The sequence below is a fragment of the Ranitomeya variabilis genome, chromosome 6, assembly GCF_051348905.1.
Source record: "Ranitomeya variabilis isolate aRanVar5 chromosome 6, aRanVar5.hap1, whole genome shotgun sequence".
NCBI classification, from domain to species: Eukaryota; Metazoa; Chordata; class Amphibia; order Anura; family Dendrobatidae; genus Ranitomeya; species Ranitomeya variabilis.
The window spans coordinates 40,739,072-40,765,311 of record NC_135237.1 but is presented as its reverse complement, the minus strand read 5'-3'; the positions used below and the strand labels follow the sequence as shown (position 1 = coordinate 40,765,311).

Below are 26,240 nucleotides of genomic sequence, written 5' to 3'. Positions count from 1 at the left end.
CATAGCAGCGTCGGCTGATGGGTCTGTAGAAACCCCCGGGGAGACAGCCTACGTAGCTGCTGTCACCCGCAGTCAGAGTGCCCGGAACGCAGATACCTGTCTGCCTTCCGGACCTTCCTCAGTCATCAGTGTGACTGAACCAGAGGTGGACCCAGAGCAGGTCCCAGAGGGCTCCCGTGGGGAAGGGACCCTGACATCGCTTCTGGCTTCCCCTAGCCAGGAGTTTCAGGCCGCTCTGCACACAGATGCGAGCCTAGAGAGTTTGAGACAACTCGCCGGGACGTCATTCTCCGAGACTGATAAGGAGAAGGTGTTCTGGGAAGGAGGAAGGTTGTACCGGGAGACAGTACCCGGAGAATCACAAAAGGAGTGGTTGAGGGAAAGACAGCTGGTCATCCCACAGCAATTCCGGGGTGAGTTGTTGCGGATTGCCCATGAGATCCCACTAGCTGGACACTTGGGGATCAGCAAAACTAAGGCCCGGCTGTCTCAACACTTCTATTGGCCTAAGATGGGGACAGATGTGTCAAACTACTGCCGCTCCTGTGTCACCTGTCAAAGAGTGGGGAAGGCGGGGCCTGCTCTTAAGGCTCCCCTGATCCCTTTGCCAGTGATAGAGGAGCCTTTCCAGAGGATTGCGGTGGACATTGTGGGCCCGTTGGCCGTCTCCAGCAGCTCTGGAAAGCGATATATTCTTACTGTGGTAGACTACGCTACCCGGTACCCAGAGGCAGTAGCTCTGTCGTCAACTAGGGCAGATAAGGTGGCGGATGCCCTGTTGGCCATCTTTTCACGGGTAGGATTTCCCAGGGAAATGCTTACTGATCGAGGGACCCAATTTATGTCTCACCTAATGGAGGCTCTCTGTAAGAAAATGCAGATGAAGCACCTGGTATCGAGTGCGTATCACCCACAGACCAATGGCTTGTGTGAACGCTTCAATGGTACCCTCAAACAGATGCTACGCATGCTGGTTGAGACACAAGGGCGCGACTGGGAGCGGTATCTCCCACACCTGCTATTCGCTTACCGAGAGGTTCCGCAGGCCTCGACGGGGTTCTCCCCCTTCGAGCTCCTGTACGGCAGGCGAGTCCGGGGACCCCTTGGGTTGGTAAGAGAATCCTGGGAAGAGGAGCCGAACCCTTCTGAAGTGTCCATAGTAGAGTATGTCATGCGCTTCCGTGACAAGATGCAGACCTTGACGCAGTTGGTGCATGACAACATGACGCAGGCTCAGGCTGATCAGAAGCACTGGTACGACCAGAACGCCCGGGAGCGGACCTACCACGTGGGTCAAAAGGTGTGGGTGCTGGTTCCTGTACCAACGGATAAGCTTCAGGCAGCCTGGGAGGGCCCATACGTCGTCCACCAACAGCTCAACCCGGTCACCTATGTGGTCACGCTTGACCACACTCGGGGTAGGCGAAAGGCCTTTCACGTCAACATGATGAAGGCTCATCACGAACGTGAACCTTTCGTCCTACCGGTCTGCAGTGCACCCGAAGAAGGGGAGGAAGATACCCTCCTGGACATGCTGGCCCAAGCCCAGGCCCATGGGTCCATTGAGGACGTGGAGGTAAGCGCCTCGCTAGATGAACCACAGCGGTTGCAGTTGCAAACCATGCTGGAACCCTTCCGGGTCGTGTTCTCCAACCGGCCTGGAAGGACTGAGTTAGCCGTCCACGAGGTGGACACCGGGAATCACGCCCCACTACGGCGAACACCCTATCGAATCTCTGACCAGGTGCAGCAGATTATGCGCCAGGAGATCGATGAGATGTTACAGCTGGGGGTGATTCGACGGTCAAAGAGCGCGTGGGCCTCACCTGTAGTTCTCGTGCCAAAGAAGGACCGGACCACCCGGTTCTGCGTGGACTACAGGGGGCTCAACGCCATTACCGCCTCTGACGCGCACCCAATGCCGCGCATCGAGGAGCTGCTCGAGAAGTTAGCTGGTGCAAAATACCTGACAATCATGGATCTGAGTCGCGGATACTGGCAGATTCCCCTGAGCCCCGAGGCGCAGGAGAAGTCCGCCTTTATCACACCCTTTGGACTGTACGAGTCCACGGTCATGCCCTTCGGCATGAAGAATGCCCCTGCCACTTTCCAGCGGATGGTCAATCTCCTGCTTCAGGGACTGGAGAAGTACGCCGTGGCGTACTTAGATGACATTGCCATCTTCAGTCCCTCCTGGGATGAACACCTGCAGCATCTCGAGGAGGTGCTCAGGCGAATTCACCAAGCAGGCCTGACTATCAAGCCGGGAAAGTGCCAGATGGGCATGAGGGAGGTTCACTACCTGGGGCACCGGGTAGGCGGAAACACCCTAAAACCAGAGCCTGACAAAGTGGGCGTGATCGTGAACTGGCCCACTCCCAGGACCAAGAAACATGTGATGTCCTTCCTGGGCACTGCAGGGTACTATAGGCGCTTCGTGCAGCACTATAGTAGCCTGGCAAAACCTTTGACGGACCTCACCAGGAAGAAGCTACCCCACATCGTCAACTGGACAGATGGCTGTGAGGGGGCCTTCCAGGCGTTGAAAACAGCATTGTGCAACGCCCCTGTGTTGAAAGCAGTCGACAGCAGTCGACCGTTCTTGGTACAGACCGACGCCAGTGAGTTTGGCCTTGGTGCTGTGCTCAGCCAGGTTGACTCGGAGGACCAAGAGCACCCCGTGTTGTACCTGAGCCGGAAACTTTTGCCGAGGGAAGTGGCCTACTCCACCATTGAGAAGGAGTGCCTGGCCATAGTCTGGGCCCTGCAGCGCTTGCAGCCCTACTTGTACGGTCGCACCTTCACCGTGGTGACCAACCACAACCCTCTGCGCTGGCTAAGCACCATGTGTGGAACCAATGGCAGGTTGCTACGCTGGAGCCTTGCCCTTCAGCAATTCGACTTCACCATTAAACACAAAGCGGGCAAAGAGCATGGGAATGCGGATGGACTCTCCCGCCAGGGTGAGCCCACGGAGGTGCGCATGGAGGCATACCGAGAGGTTCTGCCGCCGTAGCGCACGCAAAAAGGGGGAGGTGTCACGATATGGTATGAAATATCATAAGTTAGTTTCTCTTGTCAGCCCAGGATGTGGGCTAAGAAACCCCCCTTCTCTTTTACTTCAGAGTTGAGCTTGCTTGCCAATGTAGATAGGGGAAGAGAGTTTTATTGACGAAAGGCATTTACGACCAGTATTTCCTGTGGTGGAAAGTGCCCAGCTTTAACTAGATTAGAACCTTCCAGAATATGAAAGTCTTTTGTTCTGTTTTTGGAAGATATTAGGCAACTCGTTTAAGTTAAGACCACGAAAACATATATTTATAATCTCCATCGAAGGAGCTACCCATCACTCTAAACATGAGCTTTTAACTTGATCTGGTACAGAGGTAGGGATTTCTCTGTCAGTGTGCGTGACAAATAGGACCTATTTGATCTCATCGGAATGCCCACGATACTACGAGATGAATGATGGGTATGGTGCGATTATTTTATGTTCTGTAGCGAAGTTACGGGCATCAGATATATTTAATGCCCAGTGAGTAATACTGAAGAAGTAGGAGGGGTTGGAAAAAACCAGCCCTTTCTGTGAGGTCACAGGCTGTAGGTTATAAAGTTGCTGGCAGGCTTCCAGGGGGGGAGTTGTGAGTTTTTACCTGAAGCGACCAGACTGCGAGTGCAAATGCACTGGGATAGATGGAAAGCTATCATAGCCTGTTGCCTGCAATGCAATGATCTGAGAATATGTGAGTGTTACCTTTTCTTCATTTAATCCTTTTATTTTTATAATTACCTTGTACATATTTGCAATTGTCTCATTTGTAACATCTTTGTAAAATATTTTATAAACACTGCCTAAAAATCATTTATGGGGTATAATATTTAATACTAGTTCGTTCTTCCTGCCCTAAACCGTACCCTGTCTCTGAAGGGAATTACGCTACTGTTTTGGGGTTGGCTCCAGACCCGTTCAATTGGAGCTGGTGGCAGCGACCGTGTGCCGGCTTTTGGGGGTCACTGTAGCGACTGCGGCTTGATAATTATTGTTCCTGCCTGAGTGGGAGTAGTTATCGCGTCGCTGCAGTGCACCCAATAGCCAGTACATAGCAGGCAGCGTTTCTGGCGACTAATCACCCTAGGTGCAGTACCTAATCTGACCTGACAGTAAGGGGGGCGCCAGAGAGCTGCAAGGTTTAAGTGGAAATGTAAGCGGGATATACACAAATCCCTGCAGTTCATGGTATACTGAAGAGCAGTGGGATACCTAAAATAAGCCCCTGCTGGAAACAAGAGGTCAGTAGCCTTGTGTGTGTTTTTTTTTCATCACATTGTGGCAGTGGAGGGATAACTAAGATAAGCCCCCTGCACATGTGATAGCCGTCTGCTGGTCTAAAGTCACCCCAATCCGTGACATATTGTGGGCAGCGGCTAAGGGATCTTGACAATTGGTGACAGTCACGGAGTGAATCGTGACAACATCTAAGCTAGCCAAGCTAGGCAACATTGCACTATTGAAAGGGCACCTAGTTCTCTTTCATAGAGAATATATTCCCAGAATTCAAATTAAAATCCACTCTTTTATCTTCTATTTTAACAGGGACACATCATTACGTAAATATTAAGTCTTACGTTACGAAATTACTTTAATATCCATGCTATGACTGACACCATGAATTTGTTTGAAATGTTTTAGAGATCCTGTGAATTTTAACTATGTTTTGACGTGTTCCCGTTAAAATAACGGATTGCATTTCAGTTTGAGGGCCGGGAACATACTATTTCTAAAAGTGCATCAGTCTGGGGAACATCACTGTAAACCCATGCACCAAGTAACATATATGATCGAAGGGCAATAGTAAGATTGACCATGGTTCTGTTCTAGTTTATTGCCCTAGATCATAGACAAACATAGTGGCAGCCTAAGGACTGTCCACCGTTTAAGCTCGAAAACTGTACTTCATGTTTATTAGTTACTACTGAGTGAACTTGTCATTTGTATAGCGTCTTGGAAGTGAATGAGAAGAAAGAGTTAACCTCAGCTTGCATAGCATCAGTCCTCACATTACAACTTGGCACAACGAGGCAGAATAGGATATCAGCATGATGACTGAAGGAGCTGCATCTTGCTGCAGTTCAACTCATTGTACCGGTAGGAGACTTTCTCAACCACTCAGGTTTAATGAGATTTGAAGACAAAACTAGCCCCCAACATGCTAAAAAGGGAAGCAGTAAGGACAGTGTTGTTCCTTCCAGAAAGGTACAAGAAGACATTCAATAACTTTTCCCATGTCTTAGATAATACCTTTTTGTAGAAATGCTTGGAAAGCAGTTCTTTGTCCATCGCCAAAAAGAAAGTGAGATGCTGCCCCAATTCGTTACTGGTCTCCAAGAGTTAATCATGATGACACTAAAATGTAAAGAAGAGCAGTTGACCAGGGCTTTCCGGGACGTTGATTTTGTGCCTACAAGAAAGTTGATCCTAAGCCTGAGAAGTCAGCCTCTGCTGAGCGCACTGCGAGAAAAGTTGGAATAGGAATCTGGTCTCATGGTAAACCAGCTGATAAAGGAGGTAGAAATTAAAGAAAAAGATTGAGGACAGTCGTTGCAACTCAATGGTTAGAAGTGGTATCGGAAAAAATACATACAAATGGAATCCTTGAAAGAAGTGATAAAAAAACCCTAAGCTCTGCAAAAAGACAAAGTACTGCTCCAGAAACCGGACCTGGGCATGAATTATTGGAAAAAGTGAGTACAACTGATATTAGAGTATGTGAGAAAAGCCATACTCTCCATCAAGTTTTCCTGTCATGATATGGAAGCAGACTGTTCAGCCTTTCTTCTGCGCAGTAATGTGACTCCTGTGAAGGAGTCATACTGAAGTACAATACAATACAAAGAAGATAGACTCAAAGATATTGACTACTGCCAGGTAGAACTGGTCCGGGACACATTTGAGATGGATGGCGACAAACTGGAAGTCAGAAAGGACTTCAACCTACTTAGATTAATGATCACCCAAGATGCAGTGATGACACCGAAAGACAATAGGGGAATATCTATGGGCAAATCAACAATGAAGTAACAGGACAATATCTTCAAATCAAGGAACATTTCACTGGCGATGAATACACGGATCGTACATAGTTTGGTCTTTTCTGTAGTAACATATGGATTTGAAACCTGGACAATAAAGAAATAAGTCAGGAGAAGATTCAACGCCTTCTAAATGTGGTGCTGGAGAAGGATGTTATCAATACCATGGATGGCAAGAAGAACAAAATAATCAATTTTAGAACAAATCACGCCTGACGTCACTCGAAGCAAGGATCACCAATCTACGACTTCCTTACTTTGGACACATCATGCGAAGAGTGCAATCACTGGAGGAGGACATTATGGTCGGAAGAATAGAAGAAAAAAGAGGAAGACCTGCAACCCAATGGCTTGATACATTCAAGATAACGGTGGAGAAGACCTGGTGAATCCATCTAGGCTTACACAAGATCGATCTTCTTACAGAGCGTTCATCCCTCAAGTCGCCATGCCTCGTGATTAAGCCAAAGGTCATTAAATTAAAAATATCAATAAAGAATAGCTCAGACCACAAAGATAAGCAATTACAAAGGGACATTCTGACTCTGAATGGGCACCCGCTGTACCAAAAACAGTATTAGTAGGAAGCCTATCTTCCCAGGTTGTCACCAATGACTGAGTGAACACTTCCAGTCTAAGAAGTAATAACTATTTAAATAAGTAATCCACTATTTTATAACACATTATTAATGGGCTCAAGGTGGTGAAAAAAATAAAAACAATACTCCTGTGGTCACCTGATAACCCCTCCCGGAAGATGAAGCCCGTAGAGGACACAGTGCGGAGTACAGGGGAGCAGTAACAGTTTGGAGGTGAGTACTGATTATTTTCTTGCACCATCAAGGGCCCATTAACAATCTGTTACAAAGTAGTGGACAACTTTAAAATCAGAGACTGTACTATATTTATTAGTTGCCATTGATTTATTGGACCGTATAAAAAGAAGAGCGCTCATACTGAGCTTTTACCGTTTCTGAAAAGTTAAGTGAAGAGAGCCACATCAGTGTGTCCGAAGCTTGCAAGGCCCAGAACTTTAGAAAACTCTGGAGTTTTTCTTATGAGCATTTTTCGGATGGTTTTGTTTTCCGGTTATTTTTTTTCACTCCATTGAATATTGAATAAAACGCTCCAGAGAAGGTCCAGGCATATTTTGAGCTCTTTCATTGACTTGTATTGTAAAGTACAGAGTGTCTTCTGAATGGAACATGTCAGAAGAACGGTAATGACTATACTAAAGCCAAAATGTCACTTATCTGGTGCATTACAGTACCTTGACTCCAGGTGACCAAAAGAGACATTATGGCTCTGAATAAATAGAATTTCATAGGAAAATTGTGGGTGAAGTCCTAAACTGTCGTACTTAGTGCAGAGAGTGCGGAGAGAGGATCCTTGTGTCATTGCTCCTCCCCGCAGTCTCAGCACTTGGCCGAATACAGGATCATTTTTGACCATGGTGTTCCTCTACAACTTGATTCGATGCCGTTCTTTAGAATCATGGTAACACCACATGAAAACGGAATTATGAATATTTCAAAAATGTAATTTTGTGAAACTTGAATGTTTGCAGGTGGCTGGTCCTTGCCATCGCTATGTGCCGCTTCTACATTGAAAAAGGAACACACAAGGGGCTGTACAAGACTATTCAGAAGACACTTAAATTTTTCCAGACATTTGCTTTACTTGAGGTAAATCGCTTGCTTTTGCTTGATGTGTTGAATGTGGATGTCCACACGGGGTAGAATTGCTGCAGATTTTGCTTTCATATTTGCAAAGGTAAAATCCACAGGGGATAACAGCACCTCCACTCTTCCGTCAAGGCTTTCTACAAGATTTTGAAGGTATTTGTGGGAATTCCGGCCCATTCACAATTGGCTTACTATTTTATACCATAAGTATTGGATGGATATGTGATCAGGATTTTGTGTAGTCACTTGATTTTTCCACACCAAACCCTCACAACCGTGCCTTTATGGGCCCTACAAGCATATGGTTGTGTGAAAGGTCATTTTATGATGTAGTGTTATTATTACCATTCACTACAAATAAGGGGCCAAACTCCGAAAACCACGTACTATGCATTTCCCAGGGGTTCATCACACGCAGATTCATTCATCAAACGGCCAGATAGGGAAACGTTGTTCATCACTTCAGAGAACGAATTTCCGCTGCTCTAGTGTCCAGTGGTGGGCTGCGAGCACTGGGCATTGTGCACCTTAAGTGATAGGGGCAGATTGGAAGCTTCATCAACTGACTTGTGACATCCTATGACATTACCTTATTAAAAGTCAGGCAGTGAGCTCTTCAGTATGACACGTGGGACTACCAGTGTTTATCTATGGAGATTGCATGGACCTGTGCTTGATGTTATGCAACTGCATCCATTGTCTGTCTCTGACACCTGAACCTAATAATCAGATTTTGTGTCCGCATTCAATGTATGGAAAAAAGTATCTGGCCTCATTTCTCATTCAGTCCCATTGCATCCAGTGTATAACATCCGTCACCATTGCTCCCCGGTGTATAACATCCAGCCCCTCACTCCCCGGTGTATAAACATCTGCCCACTCGCCCCCCATGTGTATAACACTCAGCCCCTCACCCCCGGTGTGTAACATCCAACCCCTCACTCCCCAGTGTATACCATTAAAATCCCTCACTGCCGGTGTATAACATCCGGCCCTTCGCTCCCCAGTGTATAACATCCAAGTCCTCACCGCCAGTGTATAACATCGGACTCCTCACTCCCCGGTGTATAACATCCAATCCCTAACCGCCGGTGTATAACATCCGACTCCTCACTCCCCAGTGTATAACATCCAATTCCTCACCGCCGGTGTATAACATCCGACTCCTCACTCCCCGGTGTATAACATCCAATTCCTCACCGCCGGTGTATAACATCCAACTCCTCACTCCCCGGTGTATAACATCCAATCCCTAACCGCCGGTGTATAACATCCGACTCCTCACTCCCCGGTGTATAACATCCAATCCCTCACCGCCGGTGTATAATATTTGACTCCTCACTCCCCGGTGTATAACATCCAATCCCTCATCGCCGGTGTATAACATCCGACTCCTCACTCCCGGTGTATAACATCCAATCCCTCACCGCCAGTGTATAACATCTGGCTCCTCGCTCCCCAGTGTATAGCATTAAAATCCCTCACCACCGGTGTATAACATCTGACTCCTCACTCCCCGGCATATACATCTGGCCCCTCGCTCCCCGATGTATAATATCCAATCGCTCACAGCCGGTGTATACATCCGGCCCCTCATTCCCCCGGTGTATAACATTAAAATCGCTCACTGCTGGTGTATAACATCTGACCCCTCGCTCCCCAATGTATAACATCCAATGCCTTACCGCCGGTGTATAACATCCACACCCTTGTTCCCTGGTGTATAACATTCAATCCCTCACCACTGGTGTTTAACATCTGACCCCTCGCTCCCCGGTGTATACCATCCAATCCCTTACCGCCGGTGTATAACATCCAGACCCTTGTTCCCTGGTGTATAACATTCAATCCCTCACCACCGGTGTTTAACATCCGGCCCATCGCTCCCCGGTGTATAACATACAATCCCTTGCTGCCGGTGTGCTCCACTGGGACCTTCATGGCCAAGCAGCTGCTTGCAGCCTTATATCACCGAGCACAATGCCAAGTGCTGGATGGAGTGGTGTACGACAGCCGCTATTGGACTCTGGAGTGGTCGAAACGTGTCCTGTGTAGTGATGGATCTATCTATCAGGAATCTGATGGACGAGTCTGTGTTTGGCGAATACCAGGAGAATGTTACCTGCCTGACTGTTTGGTGGAGGAGAGATAATGCTATCAGATAGTTTTTCTAGGGCTGACCTCGGCCCCTTTGTTCCAGAGAAGAGAAGTCTTAATTAATGCTTCATCAAACGGGACATTTTGGACAACTGTAGCTTCCAACTTTGTGAGCACAGTTTGGGGAAAGCCCTTTGCTGTTCCCCAGGACCACAAAGCCCACAAAGTCATGGTTGAGGGAGTTCCGTGGGGAAGAACATGACCTGCCGCGCAGACCGGATCTCAACCCTATCCAACACTTTTGGGATGAATTAGAATGGAAATAGTGGAAAGGTGCATGGGTGAACGCAGCCGGCAAATTCATCATAATTTACACCACTAAAGTGACCAGCCATTCCCTGACTGGAGTATGTTTCTTGCCTTGGTGTATGGCACCACATTGGGCACATCTTTCTCCCGCTTACTGTTCAGGGCCGAGTGTATTGATTTATGTGTATTTTTATTAAATCATGACTATTATTGGATTTGATTTATTTCATTATTCTCTATTTCAGTTGGTTCACTGCGCACTTGGTGAGTATACTCTTTTCTATTAAGGAACGTGTTTCAAAAAATAGACTTAGGAGATTCCGACACATTAGGCCGGGATCACACGTCTGTATTTTCTCTCACCCAGGAAAATGGGTCCGATTATGCCAATCGCACTCTACACTCTGATCAAACTCTCAGATTAATCAGCGCGTGATACACTTCTATCGGATGAGGAGAAGATGGAGAATAAAGTCTCCATCTTCTCCATTGTTTAAGTGCGCAGAGTGCAGTCTGATTTATCCCACGGACTCATTGACTTGCATGACCGAGTGCGATCCGAATATGAGATCCAACTCGGACATGCTGAGATTTTATCGTTGGACAGACTGTCCGAGGAAAAAATCAGACATGTGCACAACCCCATAGAATAATATTGATCCAATGTTTTGTCGAATCGTACTCGGATCGAAAATATGGTCGTCTGCCCGTGACTTAGGATAGATGTCAGTAGAACCTTTGTTCAACCCACTCTTATCTCATTATATGGCTGGGGACGACATGCATGTGTATTTCAAGGTGAAGAGAGGCAGAAGCCGAAATGTCTGGTAGAGACAGAACAAAAGGATAGAGCATACTGAAATGCAACATGCCCAATCATTGTTTTACCCAGTCATAACAATATTAGTGGGGTCTGACACCCGTTATCCCCACCAATCAGCTGTTATCAGATCCGTTGGCGGATGGATGTAATCAGGGATTTGAGCGGAACAACACAACTCTAATGTGCAGCCGCTACTGCCGGTGCTGGAGATGAGCGCTTAGTCTCTTGTAACTGCAGCAGTCACTACACATTGTATGGAGCTGTGCTGTTCAGCTCCTCCATTCAGTGTTTACATTCGGACCCCGTCACAGCTCATAACAGCTGGGGTCCGACACCTGATATTGATGGCCTATTCTGAGCCTACCTCATTAATATGGGTGGACAAACCCTTAAAATTATTAAAGGAATTTTCCCATATTTATAGATGGATATTGTTGGACAGTACTTGTAATTTTGCAATATACTGCATATTAAGATATCAACTCTTTTTTTTCCATCTGTTTACATCTCGTTGCCTAGGAAACCGACCACCACTGCTGTCTAAGTTGTAAGCAGTTTACTGAAGCTAGCCAGGATTAGGAGATAACAACACACTTCAGTGTTCCCCAAAAGCTTCATAACAGTAATTACAAGCCCATTAGAAAAGATCTTGTAAGCACTGCACAAGTTCCGCTATCTAGCAGCAGTGGTCGTTCTCCACGGCAATGAGCTGTAAACGAAAGAAAAGTGTCAATATCTTACGAACGGAGAAAATTTTTAACAAGCAGTAAATTGCAAAATTGCTTCTATTTAAAAGACGTGTGGGACAATATCTATGAATATGGGAATAACCCTTTAATGGAGAGATTTAGGCTTGTAGTTATACTACGTGAGCCTCTATGACATTTTATATCTATGAATGGGGGAGGTTTCCTTTTATGGAACACGATTTCATAACTTTTGTCCTTTTTTTTTTTTTTTTTTTAAAGGAATAGTGCGTACTTCGGTGCTAGTAACTGGGGTCCAAGTCAGTTCCAGAATCTTCATGGTCTGGTTAATTACCAACAGCATTAAACAGGTGGGTGTGAAATCTGATACTTAGGCTACGTTCACACATTGCATCTTGCATCTTTTTTTTTTTTTTTTTTTAAGATAAACTTGTAGCATTTTTTTGTTTGTTTGTTTGTTGTTTTTTTACACAATTTTGAAAAAATGCAGCATTTTCAAAAAAAAAATCATCTTTGAATTGTGGTGCCCGTAGCGTCTGCCAAATTTATTTATTATTTTACACTCATCCCTCAAAAAACAAGCCCTCATACAGCTCGTTCGACAGAAAAATAAAAGAGATTGTGGATTTCAGAATATGGAGAAATATTTTTATTTTATTGTTTTTTAGTGTTTATTGTTTTTGTTTTTTTCTAAAAAAAAATTTTGGGGACAAAAGTTTTTAATGTTAAAAAAAAACCTATATAAATTTGATATTACTTGACTCTTACTGATCCGTAGAATAAATTAACCACCTCACTTATCTTGAACGATGCAAAAAAAAAAAAAGAAAAAAAGTTGCAGAATTTTTTTTAAATTTCTTTAAAAAACAATAAAAAAAAAGTTTTTCAACACATATGTACCATTTCGTAAGGCTACATCGACTTAAATGTGGCAGGCTCACTTTAAGAAGGCAGTCAGACGGACGTGTAACATGACCAACGATCGCATTGCACTTCACGGACTGGCCGGCGGCTCTCCTGAGCGTGACAGCGTCATGTATTTCTATACAGCTGTCACGCTCGGGTCAGGAGAGCCGCCGGCCAGTCCGTGCACTGCGATGCAATCGTCGGCAGTGTTATAAGTCTCGCGACTGGTCAAGTTTTTCACATAATTTTCCCATGTAACTAACCCAGAGGGGCTTTTTTTGTGGATCAAGGAAAGACTTAAAGGGAAGTTTTCACTTTAAAAAAAATTCAAACAGACTACCTCCTCTGATTTATGCTGTTCCACTGATTCTGGAACAGTCTTTTTCTTCTGTGCGCCTTCGTTCCAAAGTTACGCCTGCAGGTAATAATGGCGCAAATTTTCCGTTGAATCAACCGGGCATGTACCTTGTGGGTGTTGCCTTATTTTGATTGGCCAGTGTCAGAGGAAAAAAAGCAAACGCCCACAGAGAAGTTCTATGTTACACGCCCAGTTAGTGGAAGGGAATATTTGAAAATTGACATCTTTAGGGTAAGTTCACACAGGACGTTTTTGCTGCGTATTTTTGCTGCCTTTTTTTATGCTAATTTTCAGCTGCTTTTTACAGTACCAGCAAAGCCTATGAGATTTCAGAAATCTCATGCACACACATTGGGTTTTTGTTTGATCAGTATTTTGTGCTTTGCTTCGTTTTTTTGGACATAGAGCATGTCACTTCTTTCAGTGTTTTTGCTTTTCCTCTGATTGTTCCACTCCTGGTTTTAGCTTACAAATACTGATGTAAAATACTGAAGGTGTAAATGGGACTTTACAGCAGCAACTGAATTTAGCCACCATTACTTCTTGTTAACCATTTAAAATGCCCCTGTCAATCACTGACATCTTGCTGCACAAAAAAAAAACATCCACAAGTATCTCAGAAAATGGTGATCCAAACAAAAAATTTTTTTTTACAAATTCTGTAAACATTAAAATATAAAATAACCCTCTTAAGTTATGTATCAATGTAATCGTACTGCATCTTAGGCCGGCGTCACACTAGCGTGTTTTACGGACGTATGAGAGGCGCAGAAAATACGGATTGCATACGGTGCAATGATTCTCTATGGCCCAGCTCCTATCTGGCGTATTTTACTGATCCGTATTTTATGGTCTTGCATGGCCATAGACAATTGCAGCATACTGCGTTTGTCAGCGTATTGCGCAAAAAAATCGCCAATGAAAGTCTATGGGGGAGAGAAAAATACAGATTACACACGGACCAACAGTGTGAGTTGCGAGAAATATGAACCGGTGTTCTATAGAAAAGCCGGTAATTCAGTGCGGTGTACAGTAAAATCACACTGACAGAATAGAATAGCTAAAATAAATGTCTACACATAGTATAGGGGTATATATATATATATATATATATATATATATATATATATATATATATATGTCAGTGAGACACATATATATATATATATTTATATTTCATACAGCGCTAGATAGCAGAAAAGTCGGTAATTTAATTGTCGGCTTTTGCTTTCTCCTTCCCAAACCCGACAGGATATGAGACATGGTTTGCATACAGTAAACCTTTTCATATCCCTTTTTTTTGCAAATTCCTCACTACTAATGATAGTATTGTGTATGTGCAAAATTTGGGGGCTCTAGCTGTTAAAATAAAGGGTTAAATCGCGGAAAAAAACTGGCGTGGGCTCCCGCGCAATTTTCTCCGCCAGAGTGGGAAAGCCAGTGACTGAGGGCAGATATTAATAGCCTAGAGAGGGACCATGGTTATAGGACCCCCCCTGGTTAAAAACATCTGCCCCCAGCCACCCCAGAAAAGCCACATCTGTAAGATGCGCCTATTCTGGCACTTAGCCTCTCTCTTCCCACTTCCGTGTAGCGGTGGGATATGGGGTAATAAAGGGTTAATGTCACCTTGCTATTGTAAGGTGACATTAAGCCAGGTTAATAATGGAGAGGTGTCAATAAGACACCTATCCATTATTAATCCAGTAGTAGTAAATGGTTAATAAAACACACACACATTAGGAAAAAAGTATTTTATTGAAATAAAGACACAGGGTGTTGTAATAGTTTATTATACTCTCAATCCAATTGAAGACCCTTGTCACCTGAAACAAAGTTAAAATAAAAAAACAACAATATCCCATACCTTCCGTCGTTCAGTCTTGTCCCACGCTGTAAATCCATCTGAAGGGGTTAAATAATTTTACAAGCAGGAGCCTGCTAATGCAGCCGCCCCTGCCTGTAAAAACTGGGGAATGAATGGAAAGCAGGCGAACGTAGCTACCTAGACTTGTGATGATGTGCCCCCTGCTGGTATAACCTCAGATGAACTCGAGCGTGAGAAAATATTCAGAAAAATTCCCACGCTCGAGTTCATCTGAGGTTATGCCAGCAGGGGGCGCAGCACCGCAAGTCTAGGTAGCTACGTTCCCCTGCTTCCCATTCATTCCCCAGATTTTACAGTCAGGAGCACAGCTGCATTAGCAGGCTCCTGCTTGTAAAATTATTTAACCCCTTCAGATGGATTTACAGCGTGGGACAAGACTGAACGACGGAAGGTATGGAATATTGTTGTTTGTTTGTTTTTTAACTTTATTTCAGGTGACAAGGGTCTTCAGGTGGATTAAGAGTATAATAAAATATTAAAACACCATGTGTCTTTATTTCATTAAAATACTTTTTAATATTGTGTGTGTCTGTTTTATTTACCATTTCGTACTATTGGATTAATAATGGATAGGTGTCATAATTGACACCTCTCCATTATTAACCTGTCTTAATGTCACCTTACAATAGCAAGGTAACATTAACCCTTCATTACCCCATATCCCACCGCTACACGGGAGTGGGAAGAGAGAGGTTAAGTGCCAGAATAGGCGCATCTTTACAGATGAGCCTTTTCTGGGGTGGTTGGGGGCAGATGTTTTTAGCCAGGGGGGGGCAATAACCATGGTCCCTCTCTAGGCTATTAATATCTGCCCTCAGTCACTGGCTTTCCCACTCTGGCGGAGAAAATTGCGCGGGAGCCCACACCAGTTTTTTCTGCGATTTAACCCTTTAATTTAATAGCTACAGCGCCGTAATTTGACACCAAGACACTTCTTACATTAGTAAAGAGGAATATGTAATAAAAGAAGGGATATGAGATGGTTTACTGTATGTAAACCATGTCTCATATCATGTCGGGTTTGTGAAGGAGATAGGAAAAGCCGGCAATTGAATTACCGGCTTTTCTGCTATCTAGCGCTGAATTAAATATAAATACAGTATATATATATATGTGTCTCACTGACATATATATATATATATATATATATATATATATATATATATATATATATATATAGACTGTATATATGTTTTAACGAACATTTGAGCACATAAATCCATTAGATGTCGGTTTTGCAAGCCTGCGAGAAAATATCGCAGTACGGATGCCATACGGATTACATACAGAGGATGCCATGCGCAAAATACGCTGCCACACCCTGCCTATGGATGACATACAGATCACTATTTTGGGAACATTTCTGCGTAATACGGCCGTAAAAAACAGACCGTATTTTCATACGCCTAGTGTGACGCCGGCCTTAATCTGTTTTTTTTCTTCCTTTTTTTTCACCACTTCATCTTACTTTAATTTGATCCCCTCTATTTTATTTATGAAGAACATTATCTTGGACAATAAATGGTTTTATTCGAAACTTCTACTCATTAAAAAGAAAAAAAAAAGCCCTCATACATCCCCCGGCTATGTAAAAATAAAAAAAATAGTTATGGCTCTTGAAAGAATAGAAAGAAAAAAAAAACGGAAGTGAAAAAATGAGAAAAAAAATTGTCAGGCCTTGAAGGGGTTCATTTATCCTTACATTGACATAAATCGAAGATACAATGTGCTCCAATTTCTGATCTGTAATTTTCAGCTATTTGGCCTGAACATGAAATGTTTAAATGTTGCCTTGTCTGATTCATGGTTTCTAAATGAACACGTCCATAATCGATCCTTGGGTTGGGTTGGCACCGGAGGCTGGCATTGGGCTCAGGTTACTGTTTCTTTTTTTTTTTTTAGAAGCTCGAGGTTCTTAGAGCTTCTCCTGAGGGAATGAAGATATGTGCCGACGAGGCTGCTGGAGATGAAGCTCCTGGGCTCGCTTCCAGGCGTCTCGGACTAACCTACTTTTAAATTATATAAATGCATGTAAAATATTATCTATTGACTTTTTCCCTTCATGAGAAGGCGATTTTTCATTTTTCTGTTCCATAAGAGCCATAACTTTTTTTTATTTTTCTGTCCACATCACCAAATATGGGGGGGATTAGTTTTTACGCCATTCATTTTGCAATACAAATAACCTTGCAATATAATTCTTCAGGTCAGAGATTGCAAATTTGTATATTTTTGCTTTATGTAGTTTATTATAAATAAATTTATAATTTTATAATATGATTGGAATTTTGCAGATGAAGAATTAGCGCACATGTTTAGTTAAGAAATAATAATAATAATTTCTTTAATTTTTATGGTGTTTTTTTTTTACTTTACACTCTTTATATTAGTCCCCATAGGGGACTTAAGTCTGGAATCGTTTAATTGCTTGTACTATGTACTGCAATATTATAGGATTGAACTTATGTACTGCAGCAAAAATCACAGGGGCCAGTGGGAGCTCGAATAGAAGCTCTGACAGGATCACGTGCCTTAAGTGCTATTGTCAGAAACATTGACAGCATAATTTGGGGGGTTAAACAACAGCAACAAAAACTAGCTCCGGTTGCTGCACCCATCTTGAGCTCCTGAGCCCACTTCAGAAAACGCACATTATATTTGTGACGTACATATGTGTTACAAGTGGGGAGCCTGTGCCATCAGCAGCAGATGCTATATGCATATGGTTATGGTTTTCAGTACAATCTGATACAGGAAAGATATATATCTTGGTACCGTGTTAGCCAGTGGATAGAAAAATATTTAGAATTGAGAGTCCTCAGTAGTTGATACCTTTTAATGTGGTGTACCTAATCATTTGTACTAAATGTCCAACTGGGGGTCTGTATGTGGGGGAGACAGGGCAGAAACTGAGAACAAGGATAAATTCTCACCGCCACACAGTAAGAGAAAAAATAATGGATCTACCTGTGGCAATACATTTCTGTCTCCCGGATCATAACATTATGGACATGAAATTACTTGTATTAAAAGGTAACTTCAAATCGCAAAAAGACAGAAGACTATGGGAATATAAACTGATAATGACCTTTGACAGTCTCAGTGCAGGAATGAATGTGTCGCATGGATTTATGTCTTTTTACATCAACTAAGGAACTAAGGAGTTTGCCCCTCAGACCATGTGGGGTCATCACAACAGAACCAGACCCCAATCAGAGGACAATAAAACATTCCTTATCTAAAAACTGGTCCAATATTTATGGACATAACTGTTTATTACTCATGGTAATTCTGCTTCATGTCACCTGTCTTATTCATGTTTTTTTCTGTTTTTTTTTTCTGTGATGTCTTGTGCATAAAGATGTAAGTCTCCAGAATTTCTATTAGTCTATGCCTTATGAAGAGACCTGTGTAGTCTCGAAAGCTTGCAATTTGTTACCATCTTTTCAGTTAGCCATTAAAGGATATCAACTACTGAGGACTCTCATCAGTACAATTTGTACGCTGATGGCACTCAGATCTACCTCTCTGGCCCAGACATCACCTCTCCAGGAATGTCTATCAGCCATATCCTCCTCTTCTCGCTTCCTCAAGCTCAATGTGGACAAATCTGAACTCATTATCTTTCCTCCATCTCACATATCTTCCTTACCTGATCTATCTATGTCAATAAATGACGTCACACTTTTCCCTGTACTGGAAATCCACTGCCTCGAAGTAACCATTGACTCTGACCTGTTCTTCAAACTGCATCCAAGCTCTCGCCACCTCCTGTCTCCTCCAGCTCAAAAATATTTCCAGAATCCATCCTTTCCTCAACCCTCACGCTCCCAAAATGCTTGTGCATGCCCTCATCATCTCCCGCCTCGACTACTACAACATCCTCCTCTGTGGCCTCCCTGCTAACACTCTCGCACCACTCCAGTCTGTCCTTAACTTTGCTAGTTCATCTCTCTCGTCGCTACTCTCCTGCTTCTCCCCTTTGCCAATCTCTTCACTGACTCCCATTCCCTCAGCGTATTCAGTTCAAACAACTAATACTGACCTACAAAGCCATCCATAACCTGTCTCCTCCGTGCATCTCCAAACTAATCTCCCAATATCTTCCCTCACGTAATCTCCGGTCCTCCCAAGACCTCCTTCTCTCCTCCACAGTTATTCACTCCTCACCCAACCGCCTCCAAAACTTCCCACATTCAGATCCTTCAGAGGAAACCTGAAAACCTACCTCTTCTGGAAAGTTTGCAACCTGCAAAAACCAGGCGGCCACCTCAACACCACCGGAGCCAGGGCAGGGTCCTCTTCCCTCTGCATCAGTTCTGTCATTGTTAGTTTGTCTACTGTAAGTGATGTTTGTATTTTGATGTAACCCCTTCTCAGGAACAGCACCATGGAATCAATGGTGCTATATAAATAAATAATATTAATAATATTGTACATTTAACCCATTAGATGCAGATGTGAATATCAACTTTAGCATCTAAACAGTTTGACAGACAGATGGGGCGCCCTGTTTTAGCCTAACACTACTCGTCTCCGTGATCACAGGATCTCGATGTTTAACTATGGACTATAGGTGTATACCTATAAGGCATTATTTTCCAGCTTCTAGTATCATATTGGGGGGGGGGGGATAAAATTAATAAAGTTTAAAGAAAAAGAAGAAAAGACGCAATCCCAACAATTATTAATATTTTATTTAAATAAAAATAGTAAAATAAAAAAAAATATATGGTACAGCCTCTTTCTGGAGTACAATTTCTTGCGAGGCGAACGCCACAGATAAGATTAGTAAATTCATTAAGTGGCGGGGGCATCTTAATGAATGTGGCCATCTTATTCCTTCACGTCCCTTATTAAGACTGGTGCACAATACGCCCCTCCTACTGAATTGGAACTTGTTATTATACATGTTATTTACAGTATATGTCACAGCGGAGGGCATTAAAAAAGGGAACAAATTGGCGACATTGCCGAGTTCTACAACCATTGCCTTTAAAAAAAAAACTAACGTTAATGGATGGGTTAAATGTACTTTACAGTAATGCCGATAAAAACTACGACTTATTTCGCAAATAACAAGCCCTCATACCACTTATGGAAAAACTAAAGTAAAAACAGTCGTAGCAACTGGAAATCAGCAATGAAAAAAAATTAAAAAATGACCCCAAATTTAAAGACCAGTTCCATAAAAAACTGGAAAAGAAAATGTTCCACCATTATCACCAGGAATGGGCCAGGTGATAGCTTTGGAACGGAGGGGCACAGAAGAAACGGAAAAACTGTTCCAGAACCAGTGGAGTGCCGGCAATTGGAGGAAGCACTCATTTTAAATTAGGCAGTGAACGGTCTAATGAGGAGGGCAACCCAGCAACAATGTCTACCTAAAGGCTCTGTCTGCTCCTCAAACAACTGCTTCTCAAATACTGTATTCCCCCATGTACAATAAAAACCATCTACATTCACCTCTGATGTCGGCACCGTTCCGTTATTATGCCACATGAGCCTTTTAGCCAATAAGCTGCCGCTAACGGGCCGTCCCATTCTTATTTCCTTTGGATGAAACTGATATCCTGAAGAAGTCAGAGCTTCTTTCTCATTTCCTCCAGATGCCGGATAGCAGCTGCTGATTGGCTGCTGGGCTCACAAGGCAAGGTCATCGGTGACCTGGCGTCAACATTGCTGGAACAGCACTGGAGGTGAGAACAGGGTGCAAAAAAACCTGTCCTCAAACAGCATGCGATGCTACAATATTAATATCTTACCATTAGATGTCAGCATTGTCACACAAATGCCAGATTAGGCTTTGGATCAGGTCTAAGCTCTGCCAAATCTATCCACTATCTATCTATCTATCCACTATCTATCGATCGATCGATCTATTCAGGGTCAGACTGGGGTGGCTAAGGCCCACAAGGGGAATTGACTCTAGAGGCCCACCCTACAGTTATATGCAAATATCTGCAAGGCGTTATCCCTGTTATAGTGGAGCATCAACTGTAAAAGACAGGCAGCTCCCAGTTACAATAATGCCACATACAAGGAGAAATACTGCCGTACAATAACCAGACCACATAGTAACTGAATAAAACTTCTTACAAGGGAGAAATACAGAAACACCATGACCAGACCACATATTACTACCATATAGTGACCGAATAATACCATATGTAAGGGATAAATACTGCTATACTGTGACCATACTATGTATTACCACCACATAGTGACCGAATAATACTATATACAAGGGAGAAATACCACCACACCATGACCAGATCACATATTACCACCACATAGTGACCAAATATTGCAATACTGATCATGAATAAAAACCACAATACTAACAACACTTATTACTACCAGTGACATTGTACACATGAGATCTGCATATACAATAGTATAGAGTATAGTGTCAGTGTACAGGTAATACAGTGGCTCACTAGTGACATTATACACAAGAGCTCTGTATATAGTGTACAGGTAATACAGTGATCACTGGTGACATTATACACAGGAGCTCTGTATACAGTGTCAGTGTACAGGTAATACAGTGATCACCAGTGACATTATACACAGGAGCTCTGTATATAGTGTCAGTTTACAGGTAATACAGTGATCACTGGTGACATTATACACAGGAGATCTGTATACTGTGTCAGTGTACAGATAATACAGTGATCACCAGTGACATTATACACAGGAGCTCTGTATATAGTGTACAGTGTACAGGTAATACAGTGATCACTGGTGACATTATACACAGGAGCTCTGTATATAGTGTTAGTGTAAAAATAATACAGTGATCACCAGTGACATTATACACAGGAGCTCTGTATATAGTGTCAGTTTACAGGTAACACAGGGCTCACCAATGACATTATACACAGGAGCGTTGTATATAGTGTATAGTGTACAGGTAATACAGTGATCACCGGTGACATTATACAGAGGGGTTCTATATATAACAAATAATGTACAGGAAATATAGTGATCATCATTGGCATTATACACAGGAGTTCCGTATATAGTGTACAGGTAATGCAGTGATCACAGCAGCTCTGTATATAGTGTAAAGTGTGCGTGCACATGTGATATAGTGACTCATAAGTGATGTCTAAAGGTGAAGTCCTTCATTTTCGCTTTTATTCTTTATCTGGCACCGTACGCTATCATTTCTTCCTGCCAGGACTTGTCTCTGCAGAGAATAAGTCATTTATAGCTAATCTCTTGTAGAGCACATTCCCCACTTTTTTCCCCGACTTCTACACTATGCAAGATGAAGAAAAAATGCGACATAGTTCTGCCCTGCACAGTAACAGGACCCCCCTTCCCCCCCCCATTGAAAACAGTCTCCTAAAATGCAAATTATGTTGCAGCAGTAATAATGCCCAATAATTGCCCCTTACAGTAATTATGTCCGCCACTTGCCACCATAAACTAATAATGTATGTTCCACATTCTGGCCCCCATACAGTTATTAAGTCCCTCATCCTGGCCTTTATTTAATAATGTGCCCAATCTTGGGCCCTTATTTGCCTTGGCCTGGCTGCCCCCCTTATGCCTCTTAGCCAGTCTGGCCCCCCTTATGTCCCTTGGCCTGGCTGGCCCCCCATTATGTCCCTTGGCCTGGCTGGCCCCCCATTATGTTCCTTGGCCTGGCTGGCCCCTGTTATGACCTGGTGGTTAGGGAACAACACTGAAATGACCTGGTGGTTAAAAGGACACATGGACAAGCTCTGAGGAGGTGGTAACTTTTCTGACCGCAAACCCTACTCCTAACGCCAACACTAGAAATAGCCATGGGACGTTCCTGTCTCTCCCTAGATGCCTCGTCACAGCCTAAGAACTAACTACCCCTAAAGATGGAAATAGAAAACTATCTTGCCTCAGAGAAATTCCCAAAAGGAAAAATAGCCCCCCACATATATTGACTGTGAGTGGAGGGGGAAATAACATACACAGAGATGAAAACAGATTTTAGCAAAGGAGGCCAAATACTAATCTAAATACCATGCAAACGAACCACATGCTAAAAAAATAATGGAGCCAAATCAGAGGAAGAAGGCAACTTAGGCAAAGGTACCAAATGGACCATCTTAGAAAACCGGTCACAAACCACCCAGATGACAGACATCTTCTGAGAAACAGGAAGATCAGAAATAAAATCCATGGAAATATGCGTCCAGGGCCTCTCAGGAATAGGCAAAGACAAAAGCAACCCACTAGAACGGGAATAGCAAGGCTTAGCCCGAGCACAAGTCCTACAGGACTGCACAAACGAACGCACATCCAAGGAAGGCCACCAAAAGGACCTGGCCACCAAATCTCTGGTACCAAAAATCCCAGGATGACCAGCCAATACCGAACAATGAACCTCAGAAATCACCCTGCTTGTCCATCTATCAGGAACAAACAGTTTCCCCACTGGACAGCGGTCAGGTTTATCAGCCTGAAACTCCTGAAGTACCCGCCGCAAATCAGGGGAGATGGCAGAAAGAATCACCCCCTCCTTGAGAATCCCAACCGGCTCAAGAACTCCCGGAGAATCAGGCAAAAAACTCCTAGAAAGGGCATCAGCCTTCACATTCTTAGATCCCGGAAGATACGAGACCACAAAATCAAAACGGGAGAAAAACAGAGACCACCGAGCTTGTCTAGGATTCAATCGCTTAGCAGACTCGAGGTAAATCAGATTCTTATGATCAGTCAAGACCACCACGCGATGCTTGGCCCCCTCAAGCGAATGTCGCCACTCCTCAAATGCCCACTTCATAGCCAACAACTCCCAATTGCCGACATCATAATTACGCTCAGCAGGCGAAAACTTTCTGGAGAAGAAAGCACACGGTTTCATCAAAGAGCCATCAGAACTTCTCTGAGACAAAACGGCCCCTGCCCCAATCTCAGAAGCGTCAACCTCAACCTGAAAAGGGAGAGAAACATCTGGCTGACGCAACACAGGGGCAGAAGTAAAACGACGTTTAAGCTCCTGAAAGGCCTCAACAGCCGCAGAGGACCAATTCATCACATCAGCGCCTTTCTTCGTCAAATCGGTCAGAGGTTTCACCACACTAGAAAAATTAGCAATAAAGCGGCGATAAAAATTAGCAAAGCCCAAAAATTTCTGAAGGCTCTTTACAGATGTGGGTTGAGTCCAATCATGAATGGCCTGGACTTTAACAGGGTCCATTTCAATAGCCGAGGGAGAAAAAATGAAACCTAAAAAAGAAACCTTCTGAACTCCAAAGAGGCACTTAGACCCCTTCACAAACAACGCATTAGCACGAAGGACCTGAAATACCATCCTAACCTGCTTCACATGAGACTCCCAATCATCAGAAAAAACTAAAATATCATCCAAATATACAATCATGAATTTATCCAGATAATTCCGGAAGATATCATGCATAAAGGACTGAAATACTGATGGAGCATTAGAGAGCCCGAATGGCATCACAAGGTATTCAAAATGGCCTTCGGGCGTATTAAATGCTGTTTTCCATTCATCACCTTGTTTAATACGCACAAGATTATACGCCCCTCGAAGGTCGATCTTAGTAAACCAACTAGCACCCTTAATCCGAGCAAACAAATCAGAAAGTAAAGGTAAAGGGTACTGGAATTTGACCGTGATCTTATTGAGAAGGCGATAATCTATACAGGGTCTCAAGGAGCCGTCCTTCTTAGCAACAAAAAAGAATCCCGCTCCCAACGGTGACGAAGACGGGCGAATATGCCCCTTTCCAAGGACTCCTTTACATAACTCCGCATAGCGGCATGCTCTGGCACAGACAGATTGAAAAGTCGGCCCTTAGGGAACTTACAGCCAGGAATCAAATTAATGGCACAATCACAGTCCCTATGAGGAGGCAGGGAACTGGACTTGGGCTCATCAAATACATCCTGGAAATCCGACAAAAACTCAGGAACTTCAGAAGAAGGGGACAAGGAAATTGACATCAAAGGAATATCACTATGTATCCCTTGACAACCCCAGCCAGTTACAGAAATAGATCTCCAATCCAGCACTGGATTATGTACCTGTAACCATGGAAAACCCAGCACAACAACATCATGCAAATTATGCAACACCAAAAAGCGAATATTTTCCTGATGTGCTGGAGCCATGTACATGGTTAACTGTGTCCAGTACTGAGGTTTATTCTTGGCCAATGGCGTAGCATCAATCCCCCTTAAGGGAATAGGGCTCTGCAAAGGCTCCAAGGAAAAACCACAGCGCTTGGCAAATTCTAAGTCCATTAAGTTCAGGGCAGCGCCAGAATCCACAAATGCCATAACAGAAAAGGACGACAATGAGCAAATCAGGGTAACAGACAAAAGAAATTTAGGCTGTACAGTACTAATGGTAACAGCCCCAGGGACCCTCTTAGTACGCTTAAGGCAATCAGAAATAGCATGAGCAGAATCACCACAGAAAAAACACAGGCCATTCTGACGTCTGAATTTCTGCCTTTCTGCTCTAGTCAAAATCCTATCACATTGCATAGGCTCAGGATTCTGCTCAGAGGACACTGCCATATGGTGCATGACCTTGCGCTCGCGCAGGCGCCGATCAATCTGAATGGCCAAAGACATTGATTCATTCAGACCAGCAGGCGTGGGAAACCACCATAACATCTTTAAGGGCTTCAGAAAGACCCTTTCTGAAAATCGTAGCCAGGGCATACTCATTCCATTTTGTGAGCACAGACCACTTTCTAAATTTCTGGCAGTATACTTCTGCTGCTTCCTGACCCTGACACAGAGCCAGCAAAGTTTTTTCTGCCTGATCCACAGAATTAGGCTCGTCATACAGCAATCCGAGCGCTTGAAAAAATGCGTCAATATTGAGCAATGCAGGATTTCCTGGCTCAAGGGAGAATTACCAGTCCTGCGGGTCGCCACTCAGCAAAGAAATAACAATCTTCACCTGCTGAATGGGGTCACCAGAGGAACGGGGTCTCAGAGCAAAAAACAATCTGCAATTATTTTTAAAGTTCAAAAATTTAGATCTATCCCCAGAAAACAAATCAGGAATAGGAATTCTAGGCTCTAAAACTGGAGTCTGGACAACATAATCTTGGATACTCTGTACCCTTGCAGCGAGTTGATCCACACGCAAGGACAGACCCTGAACCTCCATATAAGCACCAGAATCCTGAACCACCCAGAGATTAAGGGGAAAAAAAAGACAAAACAAGCTACAAAGGAAAAATAAATGACTCAGAACTTTCTTTTCCCTCTTTTGAGATGCATTTAACACAATGTGGGCCAGCTGTACTGTTATGACCTGGTGGTTAGGGAACAACACTGAAATGACCTGGTGGTTAAAAGGACACATGGACAAGCTCTGAGGAGGTGGTAACTTTTCTGACTG

At 43.6% G+C, this 26,240-nt stretch overlaps 1 protein-coding gene across 1 annotated transcript in view; it reads left to right on the top strand.

Annotated features, from left to right (window-relative positions):
• Nucleotides 1-26,240, top strand: part of HACD1 (3-hydroxyacyl-CoA dehydratase 1) — a 69,288-nt gene that overhangs the window by 26,137 nt on the left and 16,911 nt on the right. Inside the window, exons 2-4 of the mRNA XM_077271817.1 lie at nt 7,658-7,775; nt 10,427-10,445; nt 11,973-12,061. Of these exons, the coding sequence (XP_077127932.1) occupies nt 7,658-7,775; nt 10,427-10,445; nt 11,973-12,061 (226 nt within the window). The remainder of the gene's footprint in view (nt 1-7,657; nt 7,776-10,426; nt 10,446-11,972; nt 12,062-26,240) is intronic.